Source organism: Amblyraja radiata, chromosome 22 (assembly GCF_010909765.2).
Source record: "Amblyraja radiata isolate CabotCenter1 chromosome 22, sAmbRad1.1.pri, whole genome shotgun sequence".
NCBI lineage: Eukaryota > Metazoa > Chordata > Chondrichthyes > Rajiformes > Rajidae > Amblyraja > Amblyraja radiata.
In genome coordinates this window covers 27,102,757-27,119,946 of record NC_045977.1, presented here as the reverse complement: position 1 = coordinate 27,119,946, position 17,190 = coordinate 27,102,757, and the positions used below count along the sequence as shown (strand labels likewise).

The 17,190-nt window shown below is 44.5% G+C and overlaps 1 protein-coding gene across 3 annotated transcripts in view; it reads right to left on the bottom strand.

Annotated features, from left to right (window-relative positions):
* LOC116985794 (lysosomal alpha-glucosidase-like) overlaps positions 1–17,190 on the bottom strand; it is a 54,457-nt gene that overhangs the window by 7,192 nt on the left and 30,075 nt on the right. For all 3 annotated transcript variants that reach the window (XM_033040814.1, XM_033040816.1, XM_033040815.1), the window contains exons 11-16: positions 11,532–11,616; positions 10,748–10,865; positions 9,812–9,945; positions 8,133–8,284; positions 7,496–7,644; positions 6,769–6,910 (exon numbers count right to left, since the gene is read on the bottom strand). In XM_033040814.1, the coding sequence (XP_032896705.1) occupies positions 6,769–6,910; positions 7,496–7,644; positions 8,133–8,284; positions 9,812–9,945; positions 10,748–10,865; positions 11,532–11,616 (780 nt within the window). The remainder of the gene's footprint in view (positions 1–6,768; positions 6,911–7,495; positions 7,645–8,132; positions 8,285–9,811; positions 9,946–10,747; positions 10,866–11,531; positions 11,617–17,190) is intronic.

Below are 17,190 nucleotides of genomic sequence, written 5' to 3'. Positions count from 1 at the left end.
ATTTTATATACTTCTATCAGGTCTCCCTTCAATGTCCGGAGAAAACAATCCAAATTTGTCCAATTCTGGTAAAACTCTTTCTGCACAATCTCCAAAGCCTCTACATCTATAGAGAGAAATATGCATCTGACATTTCAGGTCAGAAACTTTGAAAGAAGTGTCAAAACCTTGAATGTTTGTTCATTTCTCTCCACAGATGAAGAAGGGTCCTGATCGGAAAAGTTGTCTGTCTATTTCCCTTGACATATATGCTACCTAACTCACTGATTTCCTCCAACAGTTTGTTTTTGGTTTAATACACCCAGCCTTGTTCATCATTTAATATTGCAACAGGAGACTTGCTCATGATCTACTGCCAGTGACCCTGGAACAACACATGCACTGAGGCAGAGTTGGCAATTCCCTAGTAAATGTTGAACTCTTGATACAGTCTTGAACTCTTATACAGTACTCCACAGAATGCAGATCAAAGGTCATTTGGTCCAACCAGCCTCTGGTGGAGTTTAATCTCCACAGAAGTCACCTCTCACTCTGTCTTCCTCATCTTAGCTCTTGTGCCAAAGTTTCTATTCCCTCTTCTCTAACAGCTCTTTAAGTTTCCAACTGAATATATTTATGTTCATCACGTCTACCACATCCTGTGACAGGAAGTTCCATATCCGAGCAACTCCCTGACTGAAGACAGTTTTTTCTTATTTCCAGATTCTGATTATTGGTGACCATCAAGGATTTATAGATTTTAGTTCTGAATTCAACATTTTCTTTCTCCATGTATCACATCCAACCCTTTTTAAGTTATAGACTTCCATTATGTTACCTTTAAATGCTAATCTTTTTAACATTAGGCTAGTGGCTCTTAAGAGATACAACATCAAGAAGCATTATAAAAATCAACCTCTTTATCGTTAATGTCTGGATGGAGAATCGGAGTAAGATATTTTCACTGGCTTTGGCGAAGATGTGTGTGTGGATGTTGGTAGAATCACAAAATTAAAATGGAACAACAGATTCAGAAAGATCTTTCACAGCCAACAAGTCTCAAAGCAACTTACAGCCAATTTATAACTTCACTGACATGTGGTCACTTCATAAAGTAGAACACCTCAAATACAACTTGTGCGTAGCAAGTTCACACAAACAATGGCATTTAATAGTAAGATTAAACGAGAACTTACCAGTTTGAAGTTTGATCATTATTTTATGAGGAGTACGTTGAGGGAATACGTGACGAACCCCGCCAGGACGCATGCGTGTCATTCTTCAAAGCAGCGGTGTGAAATCACAGATAACTGTAATGACTTAAACATAGTAAGATTAGAGAAAGAAATACCAGTTGAGTATGTGATCATGGGTGGGAGCGGAGGGCACGTATTCCCTCAACGTACTCCTCATAAAATAATGATCAAACTTCGAACTGGTAAGTTCTCGTTTAATCTTACTATTTTACTTCGGAGTCACGTGAGTGACTACGTGAAGATTTCAAAGCTCTGTGATTTCATGCCGTGGAAACGAGTCCATGCATCACATCTGCCTTAATGACTGTAGGAGGAATTGTGTCAACATATTTTAGACATGAATCCGACATTGAAATCCATGAATTGATTAACACAAATTATCAACACAATTGATTAACACAAATTAACACAAATTAACACAATTTATGGGGTAATTAAATTACAGAACTTAAATTGTTTCTGCAAATGTTCCAGGTTTAATGACTGGTTTATGATAAAATAGTTGGAGTGTTTTTTCCCCTGACCATCCTGTTGCCTTGAGGATTTGGTCCATTGGTACATCCAACTGCATAGCTGCCGATGTAGCTGCAGCCCTGGTGGAATGAGATTTAAAATATTAGTATCCACCCCAGCCTGTGTTAGAACCTGTTTCAGCCATCTTGAGATGGTCTGGACCGACACTTTTTTTTGTGTGGTTGCTTATGGCTGACTAAAAGTGCCTTCTCATTGCCTCTGATGATTTTCATTTTCTCCATATATAACAACAAATGTTTTACTATACAGAGACGATCATCTGTTAGGTAAGATCTAAATTCGATATTGAGGCCCGCTGATCCCTGTCTGTTCTGTTTCACTAATGCATAAATATGAAACGTAATGTTTTCAGATGAAGAAGTCATGTTGTCCAGTCTTAATTTATGTAATGACTGTACCCTTTGTGCCGTGACCAATGCCATTAGCATGACTGTTTTTAATGTCAGTCTATGTAGGGACAGAGCTGTTGCTGGAGACCAATTCCTGAGCATCTTCAGGACAATACTCGCATCCCATATTTGGGAGTACCTGGTTCTTGGGGGATTGGTATTAAAAATTCCCCTCATAAGTTTTGTTACCAGTGGGTGAGTTCCAACAGAATGACGCTCTGTTCCTTGCCATAGATGTCGATAAGGCACTTCTGCCGCAGTTGATGGCACTATAACTGAGCCCCTCATCATAATGGAGGCCTGCCAGGTATTCCAGAACAGACGGGATGTTCATATATCTGTAGGTGATGCTGTTTTTGTTACAATACATCTCCCACTTCCTGATATAGACCAGATACTGTTTTTAGGTGGACTGTCTTTGGGCCGCCGAAATCATATTCACTGTTCGGTCCGTCAGTCCCAGCTGTAGTAGAGGTATTTTTAAACTCTACAAATTAATAAATTCAAATAGTTATGGCATGGGTGGCTATCCCTTGTTACGGGATGTACCAACAAGTCTGGTCTATTCGGGATGGTGATACATGGTTCTAATACCATGTTCATTATCACTGGGAACCATGGTTGAGTAGGCCAATCGGGTACTTCCAAAATACCAGACGCAGAGTCCTGCTGCATTTTCCTTAATACCCGACTGATGAGGCAGAAAGGAGGGAATGCATAAATAAACAATTTCCCCCTAATGCAGCGAAAATGCATCTGTCGCCGCTGCCCCAGGGTCTGGTTCCCATGAAACATAATTTGATAACTGGTGATTAAGCCTGGATGCGAATAGATCGATATCTGGTGTTCCATATCGTGCTGTAATATCAGCAAATACTTTTTATTCAACATCCATTCGGTGTTTTCATTAAATTTGCGTGACCTGGTGTCTGACACTAAATTTAGTTTACCTGGTAGGTAAGTAGCTGATATCCAAATATCTCTCTGGATACACCACTGCCAAATTGTATTAGCCAGATTGTCACATGATGTCGATTTGTTTCTACCCATGTGGTTGATATATGCTACCACGGTGGTATTGTCAATCTGTAGTCTAACATGCTGGTGATATGACCCAGTACAATAGGACTTTAGGCCATAGAATGCACCCAACATTTCCAGGTAGTTTATGCCCAGTGTTAGTAATAATGATGCCTCCTGGGCAGTCCATCTACCTCCACAGCTGGAGATGGAATTGGTGGCACCCCAACCAAGTGCACTGGCATCAGTTTGTAGCACCATAGAAGGGTTGCTGATAATGATTGGATTGAAACAAAGCCAAATGTTATCTATCCACCATTTTAGTTCCATTATAGCTTTGATTGGTAGCTTCATTGGTCTGTCAAAATGACCAGCATTGATTTTGAGTGCTTGTATTTTTGCTCTCTGTAAATTTTGGTCATGTAAAGGTCCAAATTGTGTGGCTGGAAAAGCAGCCACCATTTTGCCAATTACTTTTGCTACCAATCTGATGGACGGTTACTGATGTCAATGAGGTTATTGCAAGCCTCTATTAAGTCTATAGCCTTTCCCTTTGGCAAAGTCACCTACATGTGAACTAAGTCAATGGTGAACCCCAAATAGTCCATAGTAGTGGAAGGCGTTAATTTAGATTTAACTGGATGGATAATAAACCCCAGTTTTTCAAATAACCATTTTGTGGCTGTTACAGTTTGTTTGGCCAACTCCAAAGTTTTGCCCACAATAAGTATGTCATCTAGATATGCCATGACCATGTGTTTTCGTTTCCGTAGAAACGCTAGGGCTGGTTTCAAAATTGTAGTGAACAGCCTGGGGGCTGATGTTAAGCCATTTGGCAGCGCTCTATATTGCCAGTGCTGTCCCATCCAGTTGAATTTTAAGTAACATCTGTGGTCACCTCGTATAGGCACTGAATAGTAAGCATTTTTTAATCGATGCTAGCCATGAAGTAACCTTTGGAAATCAATTGTTTAGCAGTAACAAAGGTTTCCATTTTTAAATGAATATATTGTACAAATGTATTCAATTTGGTCAGATCTATGATGATGCGACAACCACCATCTTTTTAGATTTTGGTAAAGATATTGGACACGAATTCTAGCGGTTCGTGTTGGGATTTTTCAATTACACCTTTTGCGTAAGGCCGCTCCAGTTCAGCCTGCGCTTCTGATTTTTCTTTACTGGAAAGTGCGAACATTCGGTTCGGTATATGTTGAACTGGAGGGCTGTACTTGTGTATAATTCTATTGTATATCCCTGGATACTGCTTAAATATGTATCGGTAGTTAACATACTCCATGCATGCAGAAAGGAGAGTAATCTCCCCCCCCCAACCTCCATGCTCCCTGCAATTTGTAGGGAACCAGACCCACCTACCTCCATAGTTACCAGTGGCAGGTTTACTTATTTTTGTAAATCCTTCGTTGATGTTGAGGCATCGGTGTCTGGGTTTGTGGTTTGGTTGATGTTGGAGGTTTGCGTATCTTCCAAGAAGGCCGGTCTGGGCCATGGCCTAAGAAAGACTCATGTTTGGTGTACCGGACCTTCGAGCTTTCACCAGTCGGTCTTGTTCTACTGGTGGGTGCGTAAGGGTGCTGTCTATGGCCGTGTGTTGTAAAGCAGTGCCAGTGCTGTTGGTCCTGCGACATGTCCTTCTCATCCACTGTGCGGGTGAAAGCTGTTATCCCCGCTGTTTAGGAGTTTCCATATACAATTATTTACTACAGGAAACATTCCGGGATATACAGTTAACTGGTGTCAGGTGTCCTCCAGGTTTTGGCCAGTCTGGTCTGGCTGTATGAAGTTGGACACCATGTCCAGTAGATTTTCACGTTCCTGCACCCCCTGCACACTTGATTTCTGTTCTGCAAACCCCTCTTCAGGATCAGCCCAAAACTGACCCCCAGTACTCCCCTCTGACGAGGGAGAAGCACTGTGCAGCCCTACAAGAGGTGCTGCTGTGGGTTTTACATAGAGCCCACAGTGACTCGACTCCATCTCCCGGAGCCTGTCACGTTGGAGCAAATGCTCCACACACCGCTCCATCTGGCTCCAGCGCTCACGGTCGCTGGCTGCCCGCGGCTGCTCAAAGTCGGACTCCTCTGAGTCCACGACTTTGATGGTTTTTTGTCTTGCCTTACCGCCCGGCCGCGGAGTGGATCTGGCCGGTGCGGAGGCGACATCGGGCACAGCTGATCCCATTATAGGTGATTCAAGTGCCGCTGGCCGCTGCTAGCCCACCAGCTTTGTCGCAGCCCGTTGGTTTCTCCACCTGTAATCAGCATGGGAAAACACAAAAAGACCGCAGCTCTTACCTGCAGGTCCTGGTTTAAATTGTCGCTACGGGGGAACGTCGTTCCACCCCGCTCCTGCCGTTTTCGACTTGTCAAAAGTCGACGGCCCCATCTGAATAGTCTCCCGCCCAGCCGTGGTGTTCTGGCCGGCGCGGGACCAAAAGTCGGCACAGCTGATCCCTTACGGGGCTTGTGCCTTCAGCTGCTGCTGGCTCCCGCAACTTCGCGGTCCTCCCCAGCCAGCTTCACTCGCAGCACTTGTGGACACAATTTTGTCCAGCTTCCCCCCCTGTGTAAAAACAGCGCGGGGACAAAAACTACCGCAGAGTAAATCACTTACCTGCAGGTCGCGGTTTCAAACTTACCGCTGCGGGGGAACGCTCCACCCCGCCTGTCGTTTCGCAAGCGTGAAAGCGATATGACACGAATGCGTCCTGGCGGGGTTCTTCACGTAGTCACTCACGTGACTCCGAAGTAAAATCAGTGTTGATGACTGAATATTGACAGCATCTCAGACAGAGGATTACAGTATAGGTTCTTCTGCAGTAAAATTTAATCTTCCAGAGCGGGACTGTCATATGAGGAAAGATTGAAAAGACTAGGCTTGTATTCACTGGAGTTTAGAAGGATGAGGGGGGGGTTCTTATAGACACATATAAAATTATAAAAGGACTGGACAAGCTAGATGCAGGAAAAATGTTCCCAATGTTGGGCGAGTCCAGAACCAGGGGCCACAGTCTTGGAATAAAGGGGAGGCCATTTATGACTGAGGTGAGAAAAAACATTTTCACCCAGAGAGTTATGAATTTGTGGAATTCCCTGCCACAGAGAGCAGTGGGGGCCAAATCACTGGATGGATTTAAGAGAGAGTTAGATACAGCTCTAGGGGCTAGTGGAATCAAGGGATAGGCGGAGAAGGCAGGCACGGGTTATTGATTGGGGACGATCAGCCATGATCACAATGAATGGCGGTGCTGGCTCGAAGGGCCGAATGGCCTCATCCTGCACCTATTTTCTATGTTTCTAAAACCTCCCCAATTCTATGTTAAATTTAAAATCAAGCTGAAAGGTTTGGGCTAACCAGCCCCTTTTTTTTGGGGGGGGGGGGGGGGGGGGGGGCGCAGTTCCTGTCTCTGGAGTTAATCGTACAATTTAATGTTCCAGAGGTGAGATTGTTATCCACAGAGGCACAGCTTATTGTAAAGCCGCCACCATGTTTACCGTCACAAGGTGATAGATATTTATGACAAATGCTTAAGGTTCTCTCTGGTCAACAAGTAACCCATTACAACTTACAGTGTAAAAATCGTACCAAACCCCTCTGGGGAAGTATGCGGTTACAGAGCTGGCGCCTGGCTCTAACACTGGTGTAATGAGAAGGCTTCGACCCCACAGGAACTGCCTGTCGATGGAGTACGTATTCCTATCTTCAGGAAACCTGAATTTAAAAATAAGGGACAACATGTGAAATTCGAAGGCAAAGGAAAAGAGGGCTCCACACAAGTCTTCAAACCAAACCAGAACTACACATAGTATCAAGTCAAGTGACACTGAAGTCATATTCACATGGTCAGGTGCATATAATGAAAATCTTGCTTGCATCAACATCACATAGACTCAAACAACACACAAAAACACAGAATTATTCATCAATTTCACATAAATTTTGCAAGATACTAAAAGGAAACAGAATGCAAAACTCAAGGCAATCAGGATGTGATCTCACCAGGTTGCGACATAATCAGGCAACTCTACCGCTGCGCCATCGTGCTGTGGGAACACCAGCATTGGAGCCCGGTCCCTGACGAATCTTGGAATAGAATTGTGTTTTTGATTTTCTGTTTTTGGAATGAATTCTGTTTTTAATTTGTGTCTCTGTGATGTCTTTATTACTTATTTTATTCTGATTATATGTTTTTATTTCTATTAACCTATGTAAGGTGTCCTTGAGATGTCTGAAAGGCGCCCATTAAATAAAATTTATTATTATTATTATTATTAGAATATTAGGACGTGAACTTACTCAAAGAAAAGGGCTCTGGCAACAGTTTCTCCCCAGATATGTGAGTGGTGGAAGAGTGTGTAGAGGAATGGGAGCAGAGAGTAACGGGTGAGGAGAGCACGCTTCATTGCAGCTTGAGCAGATTCGCTGAATGCTGTTGGGTCCTGAGCCTGGAAGATAGAGAAACCATATCAGAGAAAAACAACTGTGACAAAATTAATGACAGCAAATACTCAACTACATTAACTAAAAATTCAAACATAGTACTGTCTTTCATCTTAAATATTGATAAATATGAAAGGAACAACCAAAATGCTGTGGAGTTCAAGGGATGGCTAAAGTCCCGAGGAACGAGTCTCAGTCCGATTGCTTGGGCAGGTGGACATTATAGTTTAGTTTAGTTCATTATTGTTACGTAAAGCTTTTGTTGCATGTTTTCTAGTCAAAGAAAATACTATACATCATTATAATCAAGCCATCCACACTGCACAGATAAAGGATAAAAGGGTACATTTAAAGCAACATAATGTCCGATAAAGTCTGATTAAGGATGGTTCAATGTTCTCCAATGAGGTAGATGGGAAGTCAGGACCACACTCTAGTGAGAGGACAGTTCAGTTTTATGATAAATGCCAGGAAGTTACAAACTCCGGGCTACCTTCTCATTTTGAGAGTTGTGGTTTCGGGAGAAGGGGTAGAAGGCACCGAGCTGCATCCATCGCACGCACATTTCTTCCGTGGTACTGCCACCAAATCCACACATGTCTGCTCCCACCAGAGGAATTCCAAACATATTGAAGTTCAGGATACCTGTGGGACAGAAAGAGGTCGAGGTTCAGGATGATAACAACAGGACCCACTGCAACCTGCCTCACGCACTGGCAGATGCCAGGTGTCTGCATTAAAGGTCCATGAGCTTCATACCGTCCAAAATCCAGCTGCCCTTGCCCTAACTCACATTCAAGTGGTCCACTCAGAGATGGCAGATATATGGAACCATCTCCAGAGGAAGTGGGATAAAGGTAGGTACAATTGGAATGTTTCAATGATCATTATTATGGTCTGGTTATCCAATATTATTTATAGATAATTTATTGTATCATTGATTGATTGATTGAAATATGCAGCATGGAAACAGGACCATCAGCCCATCGTGTCCACATCGACTATCAATCACCCATTCACACTAGTTCTATGTTATTACACTTGTGCATTCACTCCCGACACACTATATGGGCAATTTTATAGCGGCCAATTAACCCACAAACAGGCTTGGGGATGGGTTTGGAGAGGAAACTGGAGCACCTGAAAAAAATCCACAGGGTTTCAGGAAAAATGTGAAAACTCCACACAGACAAGGCCGGAGGTTTGGATCAAACCCGGGTTTCTGGCACAGTGAGGCAGCAACTCCATCAGCTGTGCCTCTGTGCCGCCACATTGATTATATATATTTATTTGTTTTATTGTTGCATTAATGTACCTGTTATTCTGAGCAAGAAAGAGTTTCATTGTTCCGTTCCTGTTGCGAGGAAGGAGATTTAAAGGGGATTTGATGGGAACATGTATGTAATTACAGAGAGTGGTTGATATCTGGAACTGCCAGTGGAGGTGGAGAAGTCAAATAAAATCACGAGACACTTATTCAGGCACTTGAATAGGGAAAGCATCGAAGTATATGGACAGTGCTGGTCAATGGGATTAGTGTAGCTGGGAGAAATGGTCGGCATAGAGGGGGTGGACAGGAGAGACTATTTTTTTTGTGGTACAACAATGATGACTATTTGTTTGGTTGGCCCAATGTACCGTGGGAGTTTGCTCCTTAACTGACCAGGAGTTAACAATGAAGCTCACAGGCTGTGTACAGGTAGACCTGCTATGAAGCACATTTCTAAACACAAATTGGACATAATGCGATTGATGAATTAGGGAACGCTATTTATATTATGCAAGCAAAATTGGTTCTAACGTGAGATTTCTGAGGGACACAACTATTGTGTTATTGTAGAACTACCCTAAGGCAGAGAGCAGATAATAACATGTATAAATGACATCAGAAAAATGGCAGCCTTGCTGAGACATATTACAACTGCACATGGCTGGCCCAATTTCCTGAAGGACAGGTCTTCAAGTGAAATGGTCACAAACACTTTAACCATTCTTTAAAAAATGGGCACTTTGCAATCCAATCTATACGCAATTTCTGACTCTCTGGTGCAGCAGCATTCAAGATTTTGATTTGGTTTGTTGCCATGTGGATGTGAAAAGTTGAAGATCTAGTTCCCAGTTATGACAAAAAAAAAAGAACTTCAGAGTTTACAACACATTCACTTCCCGTACCTGGAATAGAGAAGTACATGTCCTTCCACTGGCTCCTGTTGTCTCCCAGCCAATGTCCCGAATACTTGCCTTGACTTGGGAACGTCGATCGGGAAATGACAAATGGCCGCTTCTTGCGGATTTTCATCAAGGCACTGGGGGAAAAAAATGTAGCATTTCATCCAATCAACGCATTGGAAGATTTTGTATCCCTATACAGTCTTGGGCGAATCATCACAGAACACCAATGGACAGAGTGGTGAAGAAGGCATATGGCACACTTGTCTTCACGGGTTGGAGTATTGAGTACTAGAGCTGGCACGTCATGTTGCAGCTGTACAAAATGTCAGTGAGAATACACCTGGAGCACCGTATGCAGGGCTGAGCGCCATTCTAAAGGAAGGATGTGATTAAACTAGACAGCGTGCAGCAAAGTTTCATTAGGAGGTTGCCAGGACTGGAGAGCTTGAGCTATAAAGTGAGTTAATGGGCAGAACTTTTTTTTCTCTGGAGCTAAGGCGAAGATGACCGAGGGGTGACCTGATAGAGGTTTATAAAATCATGAAGGGAGCTGATAAGGTAGATTGGCATAGTATTTTTTCCAAGGGTAGGGGAATCTAAAACTAGAGGGCATAGGTTTAAGGTGCGAGGGGAAAATGTAAATGGGACCCAAGGGGCAACATTTTAAAACAGGGTTTGTGGGTACATGGAACAAGCTACAAGAGGAAGTGGAAGTGACATATATACTTAAAAAAGTTTAAAAGACATTAGACACATACATGGATAGAAAAGGTTGAGATATGGGCCAAACGGAGGTAAATGGGACTAGCTAAGGTAGGAACCTTGATCGACATGGACAATATGGATCGTTTCCATATTGTATAACCCTATGACTCTGGTTCCTATATTGGCTGATAGTTCTACCCGTGGGCTGTATGCAAGTTCTCACATACTGACCTTGCTGAGGCCTTGGCCTCCATCAGCCCATACAGGCTGTGCACGTTGTAGTGCGTTGATATCTTCTGTTTAACTGAGGCACAAATGGTCTTACTGCGTAAGTGGCCGCCCAGCACACCTGATGAGAAAAGGCCACACGGAATGTGGCTTTCAAAATACTGAGGCACATACCCCTGCCCGTTGACACTGCCCCTCACTCCTGACCCTTACTATCCCACCGCCCCCACCTCCAAACTTACCCCTTACCATTGACCTGCTCCACCTCAAGTGACCTTCTTCCCCTCACCATAGATCCTCCTCATCCTATCATCCCTGCCTCTCACTGCTAATCCTCTCCTCATCACTGGTGACCCTCCCACTCATCACCCATTCTTCTGCCAGTTCAGAACACTCCCATCCCACCACAATCCCTCCAGACTCCATCTGCTTCTATGCCTCCCCCAGCTCACCACTGCTCCTCACTGCCCTCTCCGCTTACTGCTGATTCCCCATAATCATCCACCCAGCTTTCTCCCCCACCCTCGCGCACACCCCTTTTTCCAGTCCCACCTTCCCTGCCTGACTCATCTGCCCCTCACCTCTCTCTGCCAGCTACCTCCCCTCTACTCCATCAGTCTGCAGAACCCAAAACATCATCTGCCCAATTTCCTCCACAGATGCTGCCTGACCCGCCGAGTTCGAGGAGGTTTGTTTTTTGCCCTAGAATTCTACTTTCCAGTTTAATCCTTCCTGGCTGGATATCCTGTTCTCTGCTTCCACAGCAAGTCTCTGCGATCTGACTCACCCGGAACAAACGGGGGATTTTCCAGCTCATTGGACGGACACCCGCTCTCTGATCCTTCCACAAAGTTGGAAGGCTCGTTCATGTCCTAGAATATTCCAGAGAGACATTGATGAAAGAAAAATGTTATAATGAGATTAACCACTGGAAAAATTAACTTTACAGGCTTGCCTTAGCTGTGCAGATGCCTGCTCTTCATTACACAGGAACATCACAGTACAGCAACACTGGGGAGCACGTAAAGAGCCTGGGACTGTTTTCATTAGAGAAGCTTGAGGGAAACTTCGATAGTATATAAAATGATAGGGGACCAAAATAGAGTGGAGAGTTGGGTGGCACAGTGGCGCAGCAGTAGAGTTGCTGCCTTACAGCGCCAGTACCTGGGTTCGATCCTGACTACAGGTGGTGTCTGTACAGAGTTTGTACGTTCTCCCTGTGGCCGCATTGGTATTCTCCAGGTGCTCCAGTTACCTCCCACACTCCAAAGACATACAGGTTTGTAGGTTAGTGTTTAAGAAGGAACTGCTTCTATGGAGCGAAGGAAATAGGCAACGTTTCGGGCCTGAAGAAGGGTTTCGGCCCGAAACGTTGCCTATTTCCTTCGCTCCATAGATGCTGCTGCACCCGCTGAGTTTCTCCAGCTTTTTTGTGTACCTTCAGGTTTGTAGGTTAATTGGCTTTGGTAAAAAAAAAAAAATGTAAATTGTCCCTGGTGTGTAGGATAGTGTTAGTGTATGGGGTGATTACTGGTTGGCGCAGGCTCGGTGGGCCGACGGGCCTTTCAGCCCTGTATCTCTAAAATCTAAACGTCTAAAAAGTTGTAGACTCATTCTGATGGTGGAATAGTTGAGGATTAGAGCTCACAGGTAAAAAATAAGAGCAAGAGAATTAAGGATGAAATGAGACAGAGCCTTTAATGCAGTGTGTGGTAAGAATTTGGAACAGTCTGCCTGCAAATGTGGTGGAAGCAGATTCCATCGCACCCCTCAAGAGGGAATTGGGCAGGTATAGGATGCAGAACAAATGTCCCACTGCGGGAAAAGTCAGTTGCTCGGATAGAGAGCAGGATTAGGTCTCCTCCTGGGCAGTAACTATTCCGTGCTTTTAATGACTACAATGATTTTGTGAAAGCAAGAGAGGATTTAACCTCGGGTAAGATTAAACAGACAGGTTTTTTTTCCAGAAAGGGAAATTGGAGCAGCGGCTTAAACTAAAATGATTCAATCCATCGGACAGAAAATGTAATACAATATAATTTTGGGTACTTATTCTTTATTCGTTGGAGCGCAGGAGGATGGGGAGTGATCTTTTTGAGGTATTCCCTATCCGGAGTAAGTGAAATCAAGAACCAGGGGACAGGTTTAAGCTGAGAGGGGAAATAAAGCTAATGAAGTTAGAAGAACATTCTCAGTACAGACAGAGGTATGAACAGAGAGCTTGCTGCTACAGGGAGCAATTAGAGTGAGTTGCATCAATGTACTTCTGGGGAACGATATGATATGATACGATACTTTATTTAAACTGGTCCCGGTCACACAGGAGGCCTGGTCCCCCAACGCAATAACCTCGCCATTCCTCCTCCTACCCCTATCCTCCTCCATTCCCGCTCATCCTGCAGAACTCCCCTTTCCACTGCTCTTCACCCTCCCTTGATGTCGGAAAGCTCCAAAGTCGCAGAAGGTTCGACTAGCGTCAGATCGACTGGGGTCAGATTGCCCGGCACGGTTATTCCTCCCCCCCCCCCCCCCCCCCGATGATGGAGCTTGATCGCCCTGACGCGGAGGGCTCGACCGCCGGCTGCGGGAGCCCCGACAGCAGAAGGTTCGAGTGCCCCGACCGCGGGAGAACAAAGAAGGGAAGAAGTTCGACTATTTTTTGCCTTCCATCATATTGAGGAATGTGGGGGGGTCGCTGCGGTGGATGTTCATGTTAACATTTTATTTGGGTGTCTTGTAGCTCTGTATTGGTATGACTGTATGGCAAATCAAATTCCTCGTCTGTTGCTGAACATACTTGGCTGATAAAGTACTATTATGATTATGATTATTTATCCCAGGGGGGGAATTGGTCTGCCAACAGTCAAAAAACACATCAAGGTACATGAAACAGGAAATTAAAGTGAGGAATGGGAAGGCCAGGAGTGGAGATGTGCAAAGGTTGCGGAGGGGATAGAACCCAGATGATTCAATCAAGGAGTCACAGAGCAATACAATACAGAAACAATGGCCCTCTGATGAATGAGTCTACGCCAACCATCAACCACCCATTACACTAACCTCACATTCATCCCATTTTATCCTCCTTACATTATATCGATTAACCAACACAGTAGGGGAAATTTGTAGAGGTCAATTATCCTGCATGTCTTTGGGATGTGGAAACAGGAACAGCCGAAGGGAACCTACAGTATGTAGTCATAGGGAGAAAGTGCAAACTCAATGTAGACAGCATCGAAGATCAGCATTGAACCTGGCATTGTGAGGCATCAGCTCTGCTAGCTGCATCACGTTGTTGATGTTGGTGACACTGCACTTATCACACGTCCCTAGATTCTGCCAAGGGCATTGGGTCAACCACATTAAGTTGCAACTGAGGAAAAACAAGGAATGATACGATCAGCAGAAGTGGGGGAAGCTTCATATGCACCTTAAACACTAAAAGGGATAGGTTGTCTGAAATGTAATTATTTTCTACACATGTACCTGTACAGATGGCTTTTAAACAATGTAATGGTACCCGCATCTAGAGCACCCTCTGGCAACTCATTCTACATATCCACCACTGCGTTAAAAAGTTTCCCATCAGGTTCCTTTTAAAAATATCTCCCTTCTCATCTTAAATCTATGCTCTCTTGTTTTAGATTCCTCTACCCCGGGAAAAAAGACTGTGACCATACACCTTGTCTACACCCCTTGTGATTTTATACACCTTTATAACATCACCCTTTAACTCCTACGATCAGGGAAAATGTTCCAGCCTATCCAACCACTCCTTATCACTCAGGCCTTGCAGTCCGGGTACCATCCTCAAATTTACAGTCGCTAAATAACCCACCAATTGCATGTCTTTAGGATGTGGGTGGAAACTGAAAAACCCAAAGGTCACAAGGGAAAATGTGAAACTCTTGACAGACGGTACTGGAGGTCAGGATCAAACCCAGATCACTAGAGCTGTGAACAGCAGCTCTACCAGCTGTACCACTGTGCCATCCAAAGCTGGAACTCGTACAAAAAGTGGTTAACCAGTATTATGAATAGAAATTTGTCCGCTAATACTATTTGGTGAAGCAAAACTTCGTCAATTAATTTTTTATGCCTTTAGCGTAAATAGTAGCCCTCCCTCGGGTGAAGGAGTCAAGAACAAACTGACAACATTAAGAAGCGAGCTAAGCCACTGAACATATAAACTATGTGGAATCCAGAGCCCACACATAATATGTGTGGAAATTTGGAACTCACATCTCAACGAAGATTAAGATAGACACAAAAAGCTGGAATAACTCAGTGGGACAGACATGTGGGGGGAAGAAATGGGTGCAAAAGGCATGTTGGCCTTTATAACACGAGGAGTTGAGTATAGGAGCAAAGAGGTCCGTCTGCAGTTGTATCGGGCCCAAGTGAGAGACCTGGAGTATTGTGTGCAGTTTTGGTCCCCTAATTTGAGGAAGGACATTCTTGTTATTGAGGGAGTGCAGCGTAGGCTTACAAGGTTAATTCCTGGATGGCGAGACTGTCATATGCTGAGAGAATAGAGCGGCTGGGCTTGTATACTCTGGAGTTTAGAAGGGTGAGAGGGGATCTTAGTGAAACATATAAGATTAATAAGGGTCTGGACACGCTAGAGGCAGGAAACATGTTCCCGATGTTGGGGGAGTCCAGAATCAAGGGCCACAGTTTAAGAATAAAGGGTAAGCCATTTAGAACGGAGACGAGAAAATACTTTTTCTCACATACTCATAGTTGTGAGTCTGTGGAATTCACTGCCTCAGAGGGCGGTGGAGGCCGGTTCTCTGGATACTTTCAAGAGAGAGCTAGATAGGGCTCTTAAAGATAGTGGAGTCAGGGGATATGGGGAGAAGGCAGGAATTGGGGATGGTCAGCCATGATCACATTGATTGGCGGTGCTGGCTCGAAGGGCCGAATGGCCTACTCCTGCACCTATTGTCTACTAGACTACGTGCGACCCGTTGGGTCCCAGCATCACACAGGAGGGCTGGTCATCCAACGCAATATTCCACCTCTCTACCAATTCTAATATTGGTGGCCAGTTGGGGGGGGGGGGGGGGGGGGGGGGGCTTTGTGGAGCGCTAGTATGGGTGTTGTGGGCTGAAGGGACTGGTTTCCAGAGGGCTAGTATGCAAATTGTGCATCAAATAGATTCTTGGGCTGGCGTCTCAGTCAATCAAGCCTGTTGTGCTGACAACTCACTCACTCACGGCTGGTGGGCTGGTAGTTGACTCACGGCTAATCCTTGAAATTCTATTTCAAGCAGGGTATAAGGCCACCAAATTCAAGTGCAGTTTCTTACCACTTCTAGCAGGGTATAAGGCCACCAAATTCAAGTGCAGTTTCATACCATTTGAAGTAGGGTGCAAAGCTACTAAAGACAGCGAGTCGTGACCTCTCCCTCCTCCATCTTGCAGCGACTGAGCCACACCCACATTTCCGGGTTTTATAACCACTCCCCCCTCCGGAAAAGGTGTGGCTTTTATGGAGTGATTGACAGGAGAGAGATTCTCAACATTTTTTAAAAACTAATAACACTTTTATTTTTCATTGATGGGAAGAATTCTCTGCATCTGCTCAGCGGAGGGGGACTGAGTAAGATGGCCAAAAATCACAGCCGTGAGTGGTAGCGTTTTATCTAAAATCAATATACAGTGCAAACAGGAAGTAAGTGCATTTACAGTAGTGCCTTTTAACTTCAAGCCAAAGCACCCAAGCCACCATTTGCAGTAAGTAGTGCCTTTCAACTTCATGCCACCATTTGCAGTAAGTGGTGCCTTTCAACTTCAAGCCAATGCACCCACGCCACCATTTGCAGTAAGTAGTGGCTTTCAACTTCAAGCCAATGCACCCAAACCACCATTTGCAGTAAGTAGTGCCTTTCAACTTCAAACCAAAGCTCCCAAGCCACCATTAGCAGTAAATAGTGCCTTTCAACTTCAAGCCAATGCACCAAAGCCACCATTTGCAGTATGTAGTGCGTTTCAACTTCAAGCCAATGCACCCAAGCCACCATTTGCAGTAAGTAGTGCCTTTCAACTTCAAACCAAAGCTCCCAAGCCACCATTTGCAGTAAGTAGTGGCTTTCAACTTCAAACCAAAGCTCCCAAGCCACCACTTGCAGTAAGTAGTGCCTTTCAACTTCATGCCACCATTTGCAGTGCCTTTCAACTTAAAGCCAAAGCACCCAAGCCACCATTTGCAGTACGTAGTGCCTTTCAACTTCAAGCCACAATTTGCAGTAAGTAGTGCCTTTCAACTTCAAGCCAATGCACCCATGCCCCCATTTGCAGTAAGTAATGCATTTTAACTTCAAGCCATTGCACCAAAGCCACCATCTGCAGTAAGTAGTGCCTTTCAACTTCAAGCCACACCCAAGCCACCATTTGCAATAAGTAGTGCCTTTCAACTTCAGGCCACACCCAAGCCATCATTAG